Source organism: Lepisosteus oculatus, chromosome 27 (assembly GCF_040954835.1).
Source record: "Lepisosteus oculatus isolate fLepOcu1 chromosome 27, fLepOcu1.hap2, whole genome shotgun sequence".
In the NCBI taxonomy this organism is placed as follows: Eukaryota; Metazoa; Chordata; class Actinopteri; order Semionotiformes; family Lepisosteidae; genus Lepisosteus; species Lepisosteus oculatus.
In genome coordinates this window covers 10,422,875-10,439,209 of record NC_090722.1, presented here as the reverse complement: position 1 = coordinate 10,439,209, position 16,335 = coordinate 10,422,875, and the positions used below count along the sequence as shown (strand labels likewise).

The 16,335-nt window shown below is 52.9% G+C and overlaps 2 protein-coding genes across 3 annotated transcripts; both read left to right on the top strand.

Annotated features, from left to right (window-relative positions):
* The first annotated feature begins 1,076 nt into the window (after window positions 1-1,076).
* On the top strand, window positions 1,077-7,361 carry tomm40 (translocase of outer mitochondrial membrane 40 homolog (yeast)). 2 transcript variants are annotated; one of them, XM_069185370.1, is made up of 10 exons: window positions 1,077-1,182; window positions 2,782-3,062; window positions 3,406-3,473; window positions 3,727-3,819; window positions 3,901-4,002; window positions 4,508-4,613; window positions 4,908-5,030; window positions 5,192-5,268; window positions 5,411-5,513; window positions 6,211-7,361. In XM_069185370.1, exons 2-10 carry the CDS (start codon window positions 2,846-2,848, stop codon window positions 6,348-6,350), a joined length of 1,029 nt encoding a protein of 342 aa, XP_069041471.1. In that variant the 5' UTR covers window positions 1,077-1,182; window positions 2,782-2,845; the 3' UTR covers window positions 6,351-7,361. The 2 variants fall into 2 exon arrangements, with proteins under 2 accessions (XP_069041471.1, XP_069041472.1); XM_069185371.1 differs by lacking the exon at window positions 1,077-1,182 and adding an exon at window positions 1,347-1,773.
* A 3,400-nt stretch (window positions 7,362-10,761) lies between these two features.
* On the top strand, window positions 10,762-12,969 carry LOC102697127 (apolipoprotein A-IV-like). The gene is made up of 3 exons (XM_069185373.1): window positions 10,762-10,903; window positions 11,524-11,674; window positions 12,000-12,969. Exons 1-3 carry the CDS (start codon window positions 10,867-10,869, stop codon window positions 12,571-12,573), a joined length of 762 nt encoding a protein of 253 aa, XP_069041474.1. The 5' UTR covers window positions 10,762-10,866; the 3' UTR covers window positions 12,574-12,969.
* The last annotated feature ends 3,366 nt before the right edge of the window (window positions 12,970-16,335 follow it).

The window sequence follows — 16,335 nt, the reverse complement described above, 5'->3', positions numbered from 1 at the left end:
GTCTTGTGTCTGTGTTTTATTTCTTGCTTGGGAGAGCAGAGGGAAGAGTCCTTCAGCTCATCCGTTTGTAGACATTTGAGCCCAGGATCTCGTCCAACTGTTTCTTGACAGAAGCCAAAGTATCGGCTTCAACATCATGGCTGGGCAGCCTGTTCCACGCTCCCACCACTCTTTGTGTAAAGGACATTTCCTGTCCTGACTGGAGGATCTCATCCAGCTGTGTCGTGAGATAAAGCAGGGTGTCGGCTTCAACAGTTCGGCTGTTCCACACCCCCACCACCCTTCGTGTAAATAACCGCTTCCTGTCCTGACAGGAGGATCTCGGGCAACTGTTTCCTGAGGGAATCCATGGTATCAGTTTCAACAACATGGCTGAGCAGCTTGTTCCACACTCCCGCCACCTTCTGTGTAAGGGCACTGGGCGCAGGATCCCATGTGAATTTCACGATTGGCACAGGACTTGTGATGTAGGTGAAAATCTGAGTTTCCTCGTGATGGGTTTTTGACAGCAATGAGCTTCCAGATACGTCTTCCCAGCTCTTCCCGTGTTCAAGACAGCGGAGTTGCACCTGTGGTTACATCATTGCATTGTCCCGCGTTTTAATGGGACAAACCGCAGAACCACAGAATTTGAACTATTTGTCTTAGCCTCCTGGTAGCTAGAGGGCAGCAGAGAGACACCCTTGCGTTTCAAAATAAAATATAGCGGTTGGGAAAAATTTCGCCTGCTCACCCTAAACAGGCAGGCTGACCTTCAGCAAGCCTGCACTGCAACCAACCTCGTTTCTCCCCTCTGATATAAAGGATCCGCCCTTTCTTCTATAGCGCAGGCTTGACCTCCAATCGCGTTTGGGTCGTTTTCTACCTCATAGGGTTTGTCGATATCGGCCAATCAGACGGCATCTACGAGGTTCCCACGTACCAATCACGTTGCTCTGAGGGCGTGTTCTCAATACATGAGCCACGCCCATTCCGCCCCACGCTGGGTCAAACCTCTCACTAGTTCCAGGTTGCTGAATGATTGACAGAGACGCCGACCTATCAGAGCGCCGCTGGGGCAGCCAATACCCAATTAGGTCTGAGGACGAGCAGAGTAGGTAGGCCTTGGCCTGTCGTGGGTTAGGTTGTCCGTTCCCTTGTGCAGCCGGTATAGAAGAGCCGTCCTCGACTGGGTTGGACAACGTGAGTACCGCATGAGGTTTTGTATAAATGTATTATTTGCCAAAAAGAATGAATAAAGCCAGACATATTGAAAATACGCGGGGCGGTGCATTTTAATAAAATCCTGGCCTTTCTGTGTGTGTGTGCGCGCGCGCTTGCGGTGGCGATTTCCGCGCGGCGAGCAGGAGGCTGGGTCTGATCGGCAATCGATCGGTGGGCTCGGCGACGCAGGGTGTCGGTCCAGGTCTTTACCAGCGCCTCTGTCGGGGGACCTGTGAGCCCGGCGGCGGTTTGGACAGAGTTTGTCCGGAGCCGACGAGTCGCAGTGAGCTGCATCGAGGGGGTCGGACATGTCCAGCTGTGTGCGTCTGTCCGGCTCCGAGTCTCTCCCTCGCGCACCCGGCGCCCTCTTCTCCCGGACTGAGTAAAATCATTCAAGGCCGATTAAAACCCACTCGGCCTCAGTAACAGCCCCGACTCTGTTTCACCCTGGACCGCTTCTTCGCTTCTCGCCTGCCTGAGCTCCGGCCTGTAATCCCGCCGGTCCAGTTAACAGCCCGACCGGATCAAACCCGCCTCGGACCAGCGCGGCCCGGGTCAGGGGCGACTCCGGTGAGCTCACCGCGGGCGTCTGGCGTGAGAGTCCGGGGCTCGGGGCGCCTGGACTGGGGTCTGTCCACTGGTCAGTATCGTGAGAGAGAGGTGGACAGAGAGAGGGAGTACACTGGACTGGGATCTGTCCACTGGTCAGTGTCGTGAGAGAAAGGGAGTACACTGGACTGGGGTCTGTCCACTGGTCCGTGTCCTGAGAGAGAGGGAGTACACTGGACTGGGATCTATCCACTGGTCAGTGTCATGAGAGAGAGAGGGAGTACACTGGACTGGGGTCTGTCCACTGGTCAGTGTCATGAGAGAGGGAGTACACTGGACTGGGATCTATCCACTGGTCAGTGTCATGAGAGAGAGAGGGAGTACACTGGACTGGGGTCTGTCCACTGGTCAGTGTCATGAGAGAGGGAGTACACTGGACTGGGGTCTGTCCACTGGTCAGTATTGTGAGAGAGAGGTGGACAGAGAGAGAGACTGGACACTGGACCTCAGATGTGGCGCCTTGTCCCGGCTCACCTCAGCAATGTTCTGGGGCCGGGGGTGGGGGTGTGTGTGTGTGAGAGAGATGGGGGTGTGTGTGTGTGTGTGTGTGTGAGAGAGCTGGGGGGGGTGTGTGTGTGTGTGTGTGAGAGAGCTGGGGGGGGTGTGTGTGTGTGTGTGTGTGAGAGAGCTGGGGGGGTGTGTGTGTGTGTGTGTGAGAGAGCTGGGGGGGGTGTGTGTGTGTGTGTGTGAGAGAGCTGGGGGGTGTGTGGGTGTGTGAGAGAGCTGGGGGGTGTGAGAGAGAGCTGGGGGGTGTGTGTGTGAGAGAGAGCTGGGGGGTGTGTGTGTGTGTGAGAGAGCTGGGGGATGTGGTGGTGGTGTGTGTGTGTGTGAGCGAGCAGCCGTGCTCCTGGTTTCCACACAGACCAGTGCTGCTCCTAATCCCAGCAGCGGGTTCGGCCTCTGTGGACGGGGAGTCCAGGTCGTGCTGCGCTGATGCTGACCTCTCCCTGCCCCTCCTCTGTGTCCCAGCTCCGCTGCGCCCAGTCTTCCCACAGTCCTGCCCGCACGCCTCTCTGCCCCGCGCACCCCCACGATGGGCAACGTCTTCGCCGCCGGGGCCCCCTCCGCGCCCCCTCCCCCCGCCAGCAGCACCCCCGCCGGGCCGGGCCTGATGTCGGTGCCCCCGGGCTTCACCATGCCACCCATGTCCTCGCTGGGCCCCGCCGCCACCGCCGACCAGCAGGGCGGCGACAGAGAGGGAGCCCTCTCCAACCCGGGCACCTTCGAGGAGTGCCATCGCAAGTGCAAAGGTGGGGGTGTCTTTTTCCTGGGGCGGCGGGGGTTGTGAAACTGGGGGTTGGTGAGAAAAATGGGGTATGAATTTGGTGGTGTCCTTGGGCTTCTCTGGGGGTCGGGGGGGGTCGCTGGGCGAGGGTGTTGACTGCTGTGCAGTTTGGGGGCGTCACTGAGGAGGTATGAACGTGGGGGTCACTGCTGCGTGTTGTGGGGCTGAGGAATTAAGGAATTTATGATTTTGGGGTCACTGGCTGGGTCGGGGGGCACCAGGAAGGGTAACTTGAGGTTCTTGATGTTGCTCAATCACTCTGTCCTGTCCCCCCTGTCCCCCCGTCCCCCCTGCTCTCCTGTCCCTAGAGATCTTCCCAGTGCAGATGGAAGGAGTGAAGCTGATAGTCAATAAAGGACTGAGCAATCACTTCCAGGTCAGTGAAGGTCAACACACTTCTTTTCATAGAGCCCTGTGTACCGTGTGTACTAACTCCCAGTGTAACTGGACTGGGACTGTAGCTCCTAGTGTAACAGACTGGTCTACTGGACTGGGACTGTAGCTCCTAGTGTAACAGACTGGTCTACTGGACTGGACTGTAGCTCCTAGTGTAACAGGACTGTTCTACTGGACTGGGACTGTAGCTCCTAATGTAACTGGATTGTTCTACTATACTGGTCATTTTGCAGGTGAACCACACAGTAGCTCTGAGCACGATGGGAGATTCCAGTTACCGGTTCGGTGCCACTTACGTCGGAACCAAGCAGACCGGACCTGCTGAGGTACTGAGCGGGCAGTTTGGGTGAAACGTGTGACCTGCTCCAGGCGAGCTCGCACCCTGACCGCTGTCCCCTGTCTCCCAGGCCTTCCCTGTGATGGTGGGCGACATGGACAACAGCGGCAGCCTGAACGCACAGGTCATCCACCAGCTGACCAGCAGAGTCCGGTCCAAACTGGCCTTCCAGGTGTGCGCCCGTTCGGGGGAAATTTAAGGGGTACTGGCTGTGTTGAGCTGTATCACGTGTGTGTTTGGTGTTGAAGGGGTTGGGCTGTGTTGAGCTGTATCACGTGTGTGTTTGGTGTTGAAGGGGTTGGGCTGTGTTGAGCTGTATCACGTGTGTGTTTGGTGTTGAAGGGGTTGGGCTGTGTTGAGCTGTATCACGTGTGTGTTTGGTGTTGAAGGGGTTGGGCTGTGTTGAGCTGTATCACGTGTGTGTTTGGTGTTGAAGGGGTTGGGCTGTGTTGAGCTGTATCACGTGTGTGTTTGGTGTTGAAGGGGTTGGGCTGTGTTGAGCTGTATCACGTGTGTGTTTGGTGTTGAAGGGGTTGGGCTGTGTTGAGCTGTATCACGTGTGTGTTTGGTGTTGAAGGGGTTGGGCTGTGTTGAGCTGTATCACTTGTGTGTTTGGTGTTGAAGTGGTACCAGTTGTGTTGCAGTGTATCAGTTGTGTGTCTGGTGTTGTGCTGCAGACCCAGCAGTCGAAGTTTGTGAACTGGCAGGCAGACGCGGAGTATAGGGGTGACGACTTCACTGCTGCGGTCACTCTGGGGAACCCTGACATCATCATGGGCTCAGGTGACTCCTGTCCGTGCCTGACTGTCTGTCTCTCTCACCCTGTCTGTCTGTGTGTCAGCCTGTCTCTCTCTCCCTGCCTGCCTGCCTGTCTGTCTGTCTGTGTGTCACCCTGTCTATGTGTGATCCTGTCTCTCTCTCTCTCACCCTGCCTGTCTGTGTGTCTGCCTGTCTCTCTCTCTCTCTCTCACCCTGCCTGTCTGTGTGTCTGCCTGTCTCTCTCTCTCTCTCACCCTGCCTGTCTGTGTGTCAGCCTGTCTCTCTCTCAGTGTGCTGACTGCTCTCTCTGGCTCCCAGGTATTGTAGTTGCCCACTTCCTGCAGAGTGTGACCCCGAGCCTGGCCCTGGGGGGGGAACTGGTGTACCACCGGCGCCCAGGGGAGGAGGGCACAGTCATGTCCCTGGCGGGCAGGTACACAGGTGAGGCTGGTGTCGGGGGGCAGGTACACAGGTGAGCCTGGTGTCGGGGGGCAGGTACACAGGTGTCGGGGGGGGCAGTGGGGGCAGCACCGTGGGCTGTGTGTCAGTGGTGACAGGAGCTCTCTCTCTCTCTCTCTCTCTCTCTCTCTCTCTCTCTCCAGGCAGTAATTTTGTGGCCACGCTGACAGTAGGGGGCGCAGGCGCTCACGCCACATACTACCACAAAGCCAACGAGCAGGTAAGACAGCAGCCCTGCCTCTCCCCACCCTGATCCAGGTGCCTCCCTGTGTCTGTATTCACCCCCCTCCCTGTGTCTGTATTAACCCCCTGTCTCTCTCTCTGGGTGTGTATGTGCATTAACCCCCTGTCTCTCTTTATAGTTGCAGGTGGGGGTGGAGTTTGAAGCCAGCACTCGCATGCAGGACACCAGTATGTCATTCGGTTACCAGTTAGATCTTCCTAAAGCAAACCTGCTGTTTAAAGGTACCAGTATTAACCCCTCTCTCTCAGTGCAGTGTTAATGTACTGGAGTGTCCAGTCAGTGTGTCTGTATTAACCCCTCTCTCTCTCTCAGTGCAGTGTTAATGTACTGGAGTGTCCAGTCAGTGTGTCTGTATTAACCCCTCTCTCTCTCTCAGTGCAGTGTTAATGTACTGGAGTGTCCAGTCAGTGTGTCTGTATTAACCCCTCTCTCTCTCAGTGCAGTGTTAATGTACTGGAGTGTCCAGTCAGTGTGTCTGTATTAACCCCTCTCTCTCTCAGTGCAGTGTTAATGTACTGGAGTGTCCAGTCAGTGTGTCTGTATTAACCCCTCTCTCTCAGTGCAGTGTTAATGTACTGGAGTGTCCAGTCAGTGTGTCTGTATTAACCCCTCTCTCTCAGTGCAGTGTTAATGTACTGGAGTGTCCAGTCAGTGTGTCTGTATTAACCCCTCTCTCTCTCAGTGCAGTGTTAATGTACTGGAGTGTCCAGTCAGTGTGTCTGTATGAACCCCTCTCTCTCAGTGCAGTGTTAATGTACTGGAGTGTCCAGTCAGTGTGTCTGTATTAACCCCTCTCTCTCAGTGCAGTGTTAATGTACTGGAGTGTCCAGTCAGTGTGTCTGTATTAACCCCTCTCTCTCAGTGCAGTGTTCATGTACTGGAGTGTCCAGTTAGTGTATTAACCCCTCTCTCTCTCAGGCTCAGTGGACAGTAACTGGATTGTCGGGGCCACCCTGGAGAAGAAGCTGGTGCCCCTGCCCCTCTCTCTGGCCATGGGCGCCTTCCTCAACCACCAGAAGAACAAGTTCCAGTGTGGATTCGGGATCACCATCGGCTAGACGGACAGAGACCGAGTGGCTGACCTGTGGACACAAAACACATCGACATGCCAAGGCCGACAGAGACGCGTGCAGAGAGACAGGGGGCATACAGACCACAGGCAGTCCCTGAGACAGTCAGACAGACGGTCAGAGATGGACAGAACCACCGACATACAGACAGACCTTCTCACAGAGACTGAACTAGAAGCAGATGGCTGGACACTGTCAGAGAGACACACAGAGGGACAGACAGTCACAGAGCTACAGACACTGTCAGAGAGACACACAGACACAGAGCTACAGACAGTCTGAGAGACAGACACGGAGCTCCAGACACTGTCAGAGAGACAGACCTACAGACACTGTCAAGAGAGACACACAGACCTACAGACACTGTCAGAGAGACACACAGACACACAGAGCTACAGACAGTCAGAGAGACAGACACAGAGCTCCAGACACTGTCAGAGAGACACACAGACACACAGAGCTACAGACAGTCAGAGAGACAGACACAGAGCTCCAGACACTGTCGGAGAGACACACAGAGGGATAGACAGTCACAGAGCTCCAGACACTGTCAGAGAGACACATAGAGCTCCAGACACTGTCAGAGAGACACACAGACACACAGAGCTACAGACACTGTCAGACAGACACAGAGCTCCAGACAGACAGAGGGACAGACACAGACAGACAGAACTACAGAAAGTCTGAGACGGCTCAGGAGAGCACAGAGTGAGGGGGAGAGGAGACATGATTGTTTTTTTTCTGTTTCTTGTTTTGATTTTTTTACTTGTTTTTGTACTGTACAAGAGGACTGTCTGGGGGCTCCAGCCGAGGGGCGCTGCGAGGGGGTGGGGGCTGTCGCTGCTGATCGGGGAAGGGGGGTTGAATAATGTTCAGTTTTGAGTCCCTCCCTTTTAATTTAATCCTTTTCCTCTCCCTGTTTCTCTCAGTGGTACATATATATAAATATTCCCTGTACATATCTATTAAAAAAGATCAAGGCCATTTCTTACAAACCTGCGATGGATTGTTGTCTGCTTCTAACACTGTGTGCCTGTGTCCTTGTGTGTCTGCATGATTGTGTGTGCAGGGGTGAGGTGTGTGTGAGCGTGTCTGAAACTGCAGTACTGTCTGTCTCCACCAGAGGGCACATCTTGACGGACTGCCAGTGGCCACAAGAGGGCAGTCTGAGCACGCCACAGGCCATGAGACAGAGTGACACGGGCAGAGAGACCGATAGAGACAGATAGGAACAGAGACACTGGCAGCCAGAGAGAGCCCGAGCACTAGTGTGCCTTCGGTGACGATTATTAGTAATTCAAGTGTGTAGCTGCGTCAGCATGCATAGTCCGGGAAGGAACGATAGCAGGAATTAACCTGAGAAGAGGAGAGAAAACAATGTTTCGGCTGTGAAGCCTTCCTTCAGGTGTCAAGTTGAAAACATTGTGTTTTCTCTCTTCTCTTTTCAGTATGGGATAAACCTGTTACTTGTTTCTTTGCATGATTATTAGTAAGTTGTCTGTTGGACAATACTTGTCCTCTGCTCAGCTCTGTGTGTGTGTGTGGACTCTGCCCCTGATACACACGTCTCCACGCTGGAAGACAGCAGGGCATGAAGCACACGCACGGGGAGATAAGCTGGCTGGCTGCCCTGGACACAGCCTTGACAGACACTGACTCGTCATGCACTGAAAACACACACAGCCCTTAGAGAGAGAGAGAGACGCCCGTCTCATCGAGGAGCAGGGTTCATGCGTCTGGGAAGAAGCTGTAGTGCTGCTGGTTAGGACAGGAGCAGGATGAGATGCAGCACACGCAGTACTGTAGCAGTGGCAGGATTAGAGTACAACAGTCACATCGGTTACAGCAGTGAGTAGCAGTATTAGAGTATAATAGTTACAGCAGTGAGTATCAAACCAGTGACAATAGCAGTATTGGAGTATTAATAGTTACAGCAGTAAGTATCAAAGCAGTGACAATAGCAGTATTGGAGTATTAATAGTTACAGCAGTGAGTATCAAAGCAGTGCCAGTAACAGTGTTGGGGTATAATCGTTACAGCAGTGACAGCAGCAGTATTAGAGTACAAACAGGTACAGCAGAGAGAGTATTAGAATATAACAGTTACAGCAGTGACAGTAGCAGTATTAGAATATAACTAACAGCAGTGACAGTATTAGTTACAGCAGTGACAGTAGAAGTATTAGAGTATAACAGTTACAGCAGAGAGAGTATTAGTTACAGCAGTGACAGCAGCAGCATTAGAGTATAACAGTTACAGCAGTGAGAGTATTAGTATTAGATTATAACAGTAACAGCAGTGAGAGTATTAGAGTACAACAGTTACAGCAGCAAGAGTAGTATTGGACACAGCAGTAGCAGTATTAGAGTACATGTTACAGCAGTGAGAGTATCAGTTACAGTAGTGGCAGCAGTATTAGAGTATAACAGCTACAGCAGTGAGAGTATTAGAGTATAACAGTTACAACAGTGACAGTATATTAGAATATAAGTTACAGCAGTGAGTATTAGTTACAGCAGCAGCAGCAGCATTAGATGCTAACAGTTACAGCAGTGAGAGTATTAGTATTAGAGTATAACAGGTACAGCAGTGACAGTATTAGTTACAGCAGTGACAGTAGAAGTATTAGAGTATAACAGTTACAGCAGTTAGAGTATTAGAGTACAACAGTTACAGCAGCAAGAGTAGTATTGGATACAGCAGTAGCAGTATTAGAGTACATGTTACAGCAGTGAGAGTATCAGTTACAGTAGTGGCAGCAGTATTAGAGTATAACAGCTACAGCAGTGAGAGTATTAGAGTATAACAGTTACAGCAGTGACAGTATTATTTACAGCAGTGACAGTATAAGTATTAGAATATAACAGTTACAGCAGTGAGTATTAGTTACAGCAGCAGCAGCAGCATTAGAGGCTAACAGTTACAGCAGTGAGAGTATTAGTATTAGAGTATAACAGGTACAGCAGTGGGAGTATTAGTTACATCAGTAACAGCAGCAGTATTAGTATATAACAGTTACAGCAGTGACAGTAGCAGTATTAGAATATAACAGTTACTGCAGCAGCAGCAGTAGATGCTAACAGTTACAGCAGTGAGAGTGTTAGTATTAGATTATAACAGTTACAGCAGTGAGTTAGTAACAGCAGGAGTATTAGAGTATAACAGTTACAGCAGTGAGAGTATTAGTTACAGCAGTATTAGAGTAAAACAGTTACAGCAGTGAGAGTAGCAGTGACAGTATCAGTAGCAGTGAGAGTATTAATTAGAGCTGTGAAAGTGATAGACATATCAGTTACAGCAGTAACAGGAAAAATAATTTTCCTAATCTTATTAAATGGGACAGCAGTTGGAAACGAGCTCTGTGGTGATGTGGGAGAGAGGTGTGTTATGGTAGAAAGTGGTTGGAGGTTGTGAGGTTTCTCAGTCACTGTGAACACACTGCTCTCTGACCTGGATGGTTTGTGTATCAGAGACAGACTTTCCTGCTATGCTGGCTGGGTCACTGGGTTCTGTTATAAATAATAAAGAACCTGTGCTGTCAGCACGCCATCATCATCATCATCATCATCATCATCAGAGCTGTAGTGTAACTGTAAAGACACTCAGTCCAGCTCATCTGTATCTTCACACTAACACTCCTTCATCATCATCAGAGCTGTAGAGACACTCAGTCCAGCTCATCTGTATCTTCACACTAACACTCCTTCATCATCATCAGAGCTGTAGAGTCACTGTAGAGACACTCAGTCCAGCTCATCTGTATCTTCACACTAACACTCCTTCATCATCATCAGAGCTGTAGAGTCACTGTAGAGACACTCAGTCCAGCTCCTCTGTATCTTCACACTCACACTCCTTCATCATCATCAGAGCTGTAGAGTCACTGTAGAGACACTCAGTCCAGCTCCTCTGTATCTTCACACTAACACTCCTTCATCATCATCAGAGCTGTAGAGTCACTGTAGAGACACTCAGTCCAGCTCATCTGTATCTTCACACTAACACTCCTTCATCATCATCAGAGCTGTAGAGTCACTGTAGAGACACTCAGTCCAGCTCATCTGTATCTTCACACTAACACTCCTTCATCATCATCAGAGCTCTAGAGTCACTGTAGAGACACTCAGTCCAGCTCATCTGTATCTTCACACTAACACTCCTTCATCATCATCAGAGCTGTAGAATAACAGTAAAGACACTGCGGCCAGCTTATCTGTGACTGAATCAGCTCCTCTTTGATCTTGTAGTGGTGATGCAGGAGGTCTGATGTGGGAGCTGTGAGGTGTGATCTTTGAGCTGGGAAGGGTGTGGCGGTGCTCGCTCGTGGTGACAGGTGAGCTGACAGCAGGGCACTCGCTCCTGGACTTTGTGTCCCGATCAGCCGAGCCCTGTACATAAAGAGAGGCCGGCCAGAGCAGAGAGCAGGAGCACCGGAGCACAGGGCAAGAACCAGACTGATCTGCTGCTGGTTGTTGTGTCTGCAGGACCTTTCTGAAGCCCAGTCATGAAGTTTGTGGTCCTAGTGTTGGCTGTCTTCACAGGTGAGCTCTTTTAATTCTCTGCATGAATAGCGTGGTGGGCACTGCCGCCTCGCCATCTGCGCAGATGTGAGTACGAGGGTACAAGCCTGTTCTCCAGGGAGCGAGTGTGGGTGCCTGTCTGTGCGACAGGTAAGGCATATGGCTTCTGGGAAAATTGGCTCTGGCGTGAGTGTGTGTCTGTGTGTGTGTGTGTGTGTGTGCGCCCTGTGGTGGACTGGTGTCCCGTCCAGGGTGCACCCTGCCACGTGCCCGTTGCTTCCTGGGATAGGATCCGGCTCGGCCACAGCTCTGCACTGGACAAAGTGGTTAGGAAACAGATGGATGGGCAAGTAGACCTGTGTAAAACACTGACACAGAGAGGCGACTTTGTACTCGCTACCCGCTTGTGGGTTTCCAAATGAGAATAAGAGCACTAGATTCCTGACATGGGCATCTGCACCAGGCCCTGAGGTGTCTGTGCCTCCTCTGCTCTGGGCTTGGTGTTGTGTCCAGCTATCTTGGTGTGTCATGTCCAGTGGGTTGTGACATTGTTATCACACTTACAGAAAAGCGACAGGAGTGATATGGAAGCGCACGGTATCACGGTTACTGACCTTCCGTTGTTGTGTCACCCCCTAAAGGTTGCCATGCCAACATCCTGTGGCAGGAGCAGCCCAAGACACAGATGGAGCAGGTGAAAGAGGCATTTTGGGACTATGCTGCCAAGGCGACGCACACGGCCGAGGACACACTCCAGATGATCAGACAGTCGGAGCTGGGACAGGAAATCAAGTATGTCAACACACACACACAAAGCACAGACACTGAAGCAGTCCAGTCAGTGTGTCTGTATGAACCCCTCTCTCTCTCAGTGCGGTGTTAATGTACTGGAGTGTCCAGTCAGTGTGTCTGTATTAACCCCTCTCTCTCTCAGTGCGGTGTTAATGTACTGGAGTGTCCAGTCAGTGTGTCTGTATTAACCCCTCTCTCTCAGTGCAGTGTTAATGTACTGGAGTGTCCAGTCAGTGTGTCTGTATTAACCCCTCTCTCTCAGTGCAGTGTTCATGTACTGGAGTGTCCAGTCAGGGATGTTAACTCTAACCTCTCCCTCTGCCAGTGCCAAGATCACAGAAAGCGCCAACACGGCCAACCTGTACGCCCTGGAGCTGCGAGGTCGGGTGACGCCCCTGGCCCAGGAGCTGATGGACCGGCTGACCCAGGACGCCGAGACCCTGCGTCAGCGGCTGATGGAGGACCTGCAGGCCATGAGCGGGCAGCTGGGGCCCTTCGCGGACGAACTGGGCATCCAGGTGCGCGCCGGCGTGGACGAGCTGCGCCAGGGCCTGGCGCCCTACGCCGACGGGCTGCGCGACTCGCTGGGCCAGAACGCGGAGGACCTGCGGCGGGCGCTGCAGGAGCGGAGCGCGGAGCTGCAGGGGCGCCTGGAGGGGGGCGTGGAGGAGCTGCGCGCCCGCCTCAGCCCCCACGCCGACGAGCTGCGCGCCCGGATCGAGCAGCGCGTGCAGGAGTTCCGCAGCGGCATGGCGCCCTACGCCCGCAGCCTGCAGGAGCGCCTGGCCCAGAGCCTGGCGCCCTACGCCGAGGACCTGCGCGGCCGGCTGGACCCCTACGCCCAGGACCTGCGGGCCCAGCTCTCCTCCCTCTGGGACTCCTTCCAGAAGAGCTTCTAGATCGGATCGCCCCCCTCCACTGATCTCTCCCGCACCCTGGACCCGCGCACTTCCCGCCACACAGACCACCACCACCACCCCCGCTCGGAGGGTGCCGATGGTTTGCTCCGCTGGACGCACCCAGGCCTGCCCCTGGGGTCGGAGCGTACCATGGCCCGGGGAGGGGGTGTGTGAGCTGTCTTCAGGAGCCCGGCTGTAAGACGAGGAGGCGCCGAGCTTCCCCTTCCCACAATCCCTCTCTCCGCTGACCGTCCCCCATCACACAGCACAGCCTGGCTCGGGGTTCGAGCAGGGCAAGAGTGTGGGGGGTCTCCCCTGTGTGTCTTACTCTGTACTGTAACATTGTGCTGCTTTCCTCCTTAATTTATGCGAATAAAGAGTGAAAAAATGAGAAAACCCCAGTGTACTGTATGATCTTTTTCTTTTCTCAAAAGGTTTTTCTTTTTGTAACAAAAGCAAAAGAACGACCTTTTTTTGTAAGCAGAGTAACCCAAGCCCGGCCCACTACCCCCTCTCTTCCTCTGTTTTCACCTGTTTCTCCTCCCCAGTGTCCCCGTGCCTCTCTTTATCCTAGAGAAATTATCTAGAGCTGGGAGAGAGGATGGAGAGGGAGGAGAGAGAGGGAGAGAGAGTGGAGTTCAATCACAGACCAGGATAACACTGAATGGGACGAACACCCCATAGACACTCTGCGCATGGAGCTCTGTAAAAACAGCCTGTGTGCAAAGATAAACTCCTCACAGCGCATGCAGGACTAAATAAGGCCAATACCCAGTACTAACCAACTTACTCAAGACAGCTCTAGAATACTGGTTACCCCCGAGAGACAGTGACCAGAAATCTACCACCACCAGGCCCTGCTGAGCCCAGAGAAGAGCCCCTCAGCCAGCTGGTCCTGAGGCTCACGGACACCATCCAGGCCCAGGACAGCCCAGCTCCAGCAACACGAGCGAGGCTCAAGCACTTCACAGCACAAGCCAAACAACACTGCCTCACCCACTGGGACACACACACACACTGGAATGCTACAGAACCCTAAACACACAACACACACCAGGAGAATACCTGAGCAGTGTAAGAAACAGCAAGGAGAAACAGACCCTGAGGAAGGACATGCTCAGAGACCACAGCCTGGCCACAGAAACTGGACCTGACTGTACAGTGAGGAAAGGCTCTCAGTGACCACAGCCTGGACACTGACACTGGACACAGGCAGACCTGGCTGTCCAGAGAGGACAGGCTCACTGACCACAGCCTGGACACTGACACTGGACACAGGCAGACCTGGCTGTCCAGAGAGGACAGGCTCAGTGACCACAGCCTGGACACTGACACTGGACACAGGCAGACCTGGCTGTCGGCTCTTGGCCCAGTTGTGGGATCAGATGATCTGACATCCCCGAGTGCTCGGTGACGCACACCCATGCGACTGAGGAAGCTGAGAACGGTGTTGTCAGCAGTTCCCTCTCGGTGGCCTGGGACCTCGTGGTGCTGGCGCTCTGGTGGGGGGGCAGGGAGGGACGACGCCAGCGACTCCCGAGCACATGGGAGAGCCAGGGCTCGGTACTGTGCTGCCCTCGGAAACCCCCCTGCCTGCAGCCCCCCAACCAACAGGAAGCAAAGCTGAGAAACTCAGCATCTCCACATCTGTGTGTCAGAGTGTGGAAAAGCACAGCACCAAGCCCAGTGAGATCAGGGTAAAAGCACAGTACAGTGCTGTAAAGCCCAGTGAGATCAGGGTAAAAGCACAGTACAGTGCAGTAAATCACAGTGAGATCAGGGTAAAAGCACAGTACAGTGCAGTAAAGCCCAGTGAGATCGGGGTAAAAGCACAGCGCAGTGCAGTAAAGTCCAGTGAGATCAGGGTAAAAGCACAGCACAATGCAGTAAAGCCCAGTGAGATCAGGGTAAAAGCACAGTACAGCGCAGTGAAGCCCAGTGAGATCAGGATAAAAGCACAGTACAGTGCAGTAAAGCCCAGTGAGATCAGGGTGAAAGCACAGTACAGTGCTGTTAAGCCCAGTGAGATCAGGGTAAAAGCACAGTACAGTGCAGTAAATCACAGTGAGATCAGAGTAAAAGCACAGTACAGTGCTGTAAAGCCCAGTGAGATCAGGGTAAAAGCACATTACAGTGCAGTAAATCACAGTGAGATCAGAGTAAAAGCACAGTACAGTGCAGTAAAGCCCAGTGAGATCAGGGTAAAAGCACAGTACAGTGCAGTAAAGCCCAGTGAGATCAGGGTAAAAGCACAGTACAGTGCAGTAAAGCCCAGTAAGATCGGGGTAAAGGCACAGTGCAGTGCAGTAAATCCCAGTGAGATCAGGGTAAAAGCACAGTACAGTGCAGTAAATCCCAGTGAGATCAGGGTAAAACCACAGTACAGCGCAGTAAATCACAGTGAGATCACGGTAAAAGCACAGTACAGCGCAGTAAATCACGGTGAGATCAGGGTAAAAGCACAGTACAGCGGAGTAAATCACAGTGAGATCAAGGTAAAAGCACAGTACAGTGCAGTAAAGCCCAGTGAGATCAGGGTAAAAGCACAGTACAGTGCTGTAAATCACAGTGAGATCAGGGTAAAAGCACAGTACAGTGCAGTAAAGCCCAGTGAGATCAGGGTAAAAGCACAGTACAGTGCAGTAAATCACAGTGAGATCAGGGTAAAAGCACAGTACAGTGCAGTAAAGCCCAATGAGATCAGGGTAAAAGCACAGTACAGTGCAGTAAAGCCCAGTGAGATCAGGGTAAAAGCACAGTACAGTGCAGTAAAGCCCAGTGAGATCAGGGTAAAAGCACAGTACAGTGCAGTAAAGCCCAGTGAGATCAGGGTAAAAGCACAGTACAGTGCTGTAAATCACAGTGAGATCAGGGTAAAAGCACAGTACAGTGCAGTAAAGCCCAGTGAGATCAGGGCAAAAGCACAGTACAGTGCAGTGAAGCCCAGTGAGATCAGGGTAAAAGCACAGTACAGTGCAGTAAAGCCCAGTGAGATCAGGGTAAAAGCACAGTAAAGTGCTGTAAAGCCCAGTGAGATAATCCTTCTGTCTGATATCTCAGCTCTCAGCTCTGTCTCCGTCTCTCAGTTCAATTCTGAGCTCCACTGGCCTGCCTCATCCTCACACTCGTCACATCAGAGAGAAGTCACCACAGCAGACAACAGTGCAGAAGACACCTACAGTACCTACACAGCACAGCCAGCCACAGGACAGTGGGAAAAGAGAGCAAAGTCAGAGATCAGTCAGCAAGTATCCAGCGCCCGTGGCACAGACTGTCTCCTGGAGTCATGTCTTTACACAAAGAGCTGCGGGAGGGTGGAACAGACTGCCAAGCCGTGTTGTGGAAGGCAGTAACGTGGCGTCACTCAAGACACAGCTGGGGGGGATCGTCCGGGCAGGATGTGGAAGCCGATACTTGGGCTCCTGGGGAGAAACAGCTGGATGATGCTGGGATCAGTCAGCGAGCAGCAGGGCTGTGTCTGAGTGTCTGAGTGTAACCTCTCTCCTGTTGCTAGGCTCCGAGGTATGTGCCCTGTCCCCCCAGACGTCTCCCCCTCTGCCTGTACTGTGCCAGACGCTGCGCCCTCTCATTCTCCCTGGAGTTTGAGTTTTGGTTAATGGTTACAGTTAATGATGAATTCCTAAGAGGCGTCTTGGGAGCTGGGCTGCTTGACGCCGGTTCCCTCTCGCTCTCCCCGGGGGGGGTGGGTGGGGGGGCTGTCCTGTCTGCGCTCGGCGCGGCCCGATAAGATCAGAATGCGGG

Bases quoted from the DNA above. Each gene is read 5' to 3' on its own strand.
- tomm40 (XM_069185370.1), top strand. From the start codon at position 2,846: ATGGGCAACGTCTTCGCCGCCGGGGCCCCCTCCGCGCCCCCTCCCCCC. The intron at 3,820-3,900 runs GTACTGAGCGGG...CCTGTCTCCCAG, and splicing joins AGCAGACCGGACCTGCTGAG to GCCTTCCCTGTGATGGTGGG. The intron at 4,614-4,907 runs GTGACTCCTGTC...TCTGGCTCCCAG, and splicing joins TGACATCATCATGGGCTCAG to GTATTGTAGTTGCCCACTTC.
- LOC102697127 (XM_069185373.1), top strand. From the start codon at position 10,867: ATGAAGTTTGTGGTCCTAGTGTTGGCTGTCTTCACAG. The intron at 10,904-11,523 runs GTGAGCTCTTTT...CACCCCCTAAAG, and splicing joins AGTGTTGGCTGTCTTCACAG to GTTGCCATGCCAACATCCTG. The intron at 11,675-11,999 runs GTATGTCAACAC...TCCCTCTGCCAG, and splicing joins GAGCTGGGACAGGAAATCAA to TGCCAAGATCACAGAAAGCG.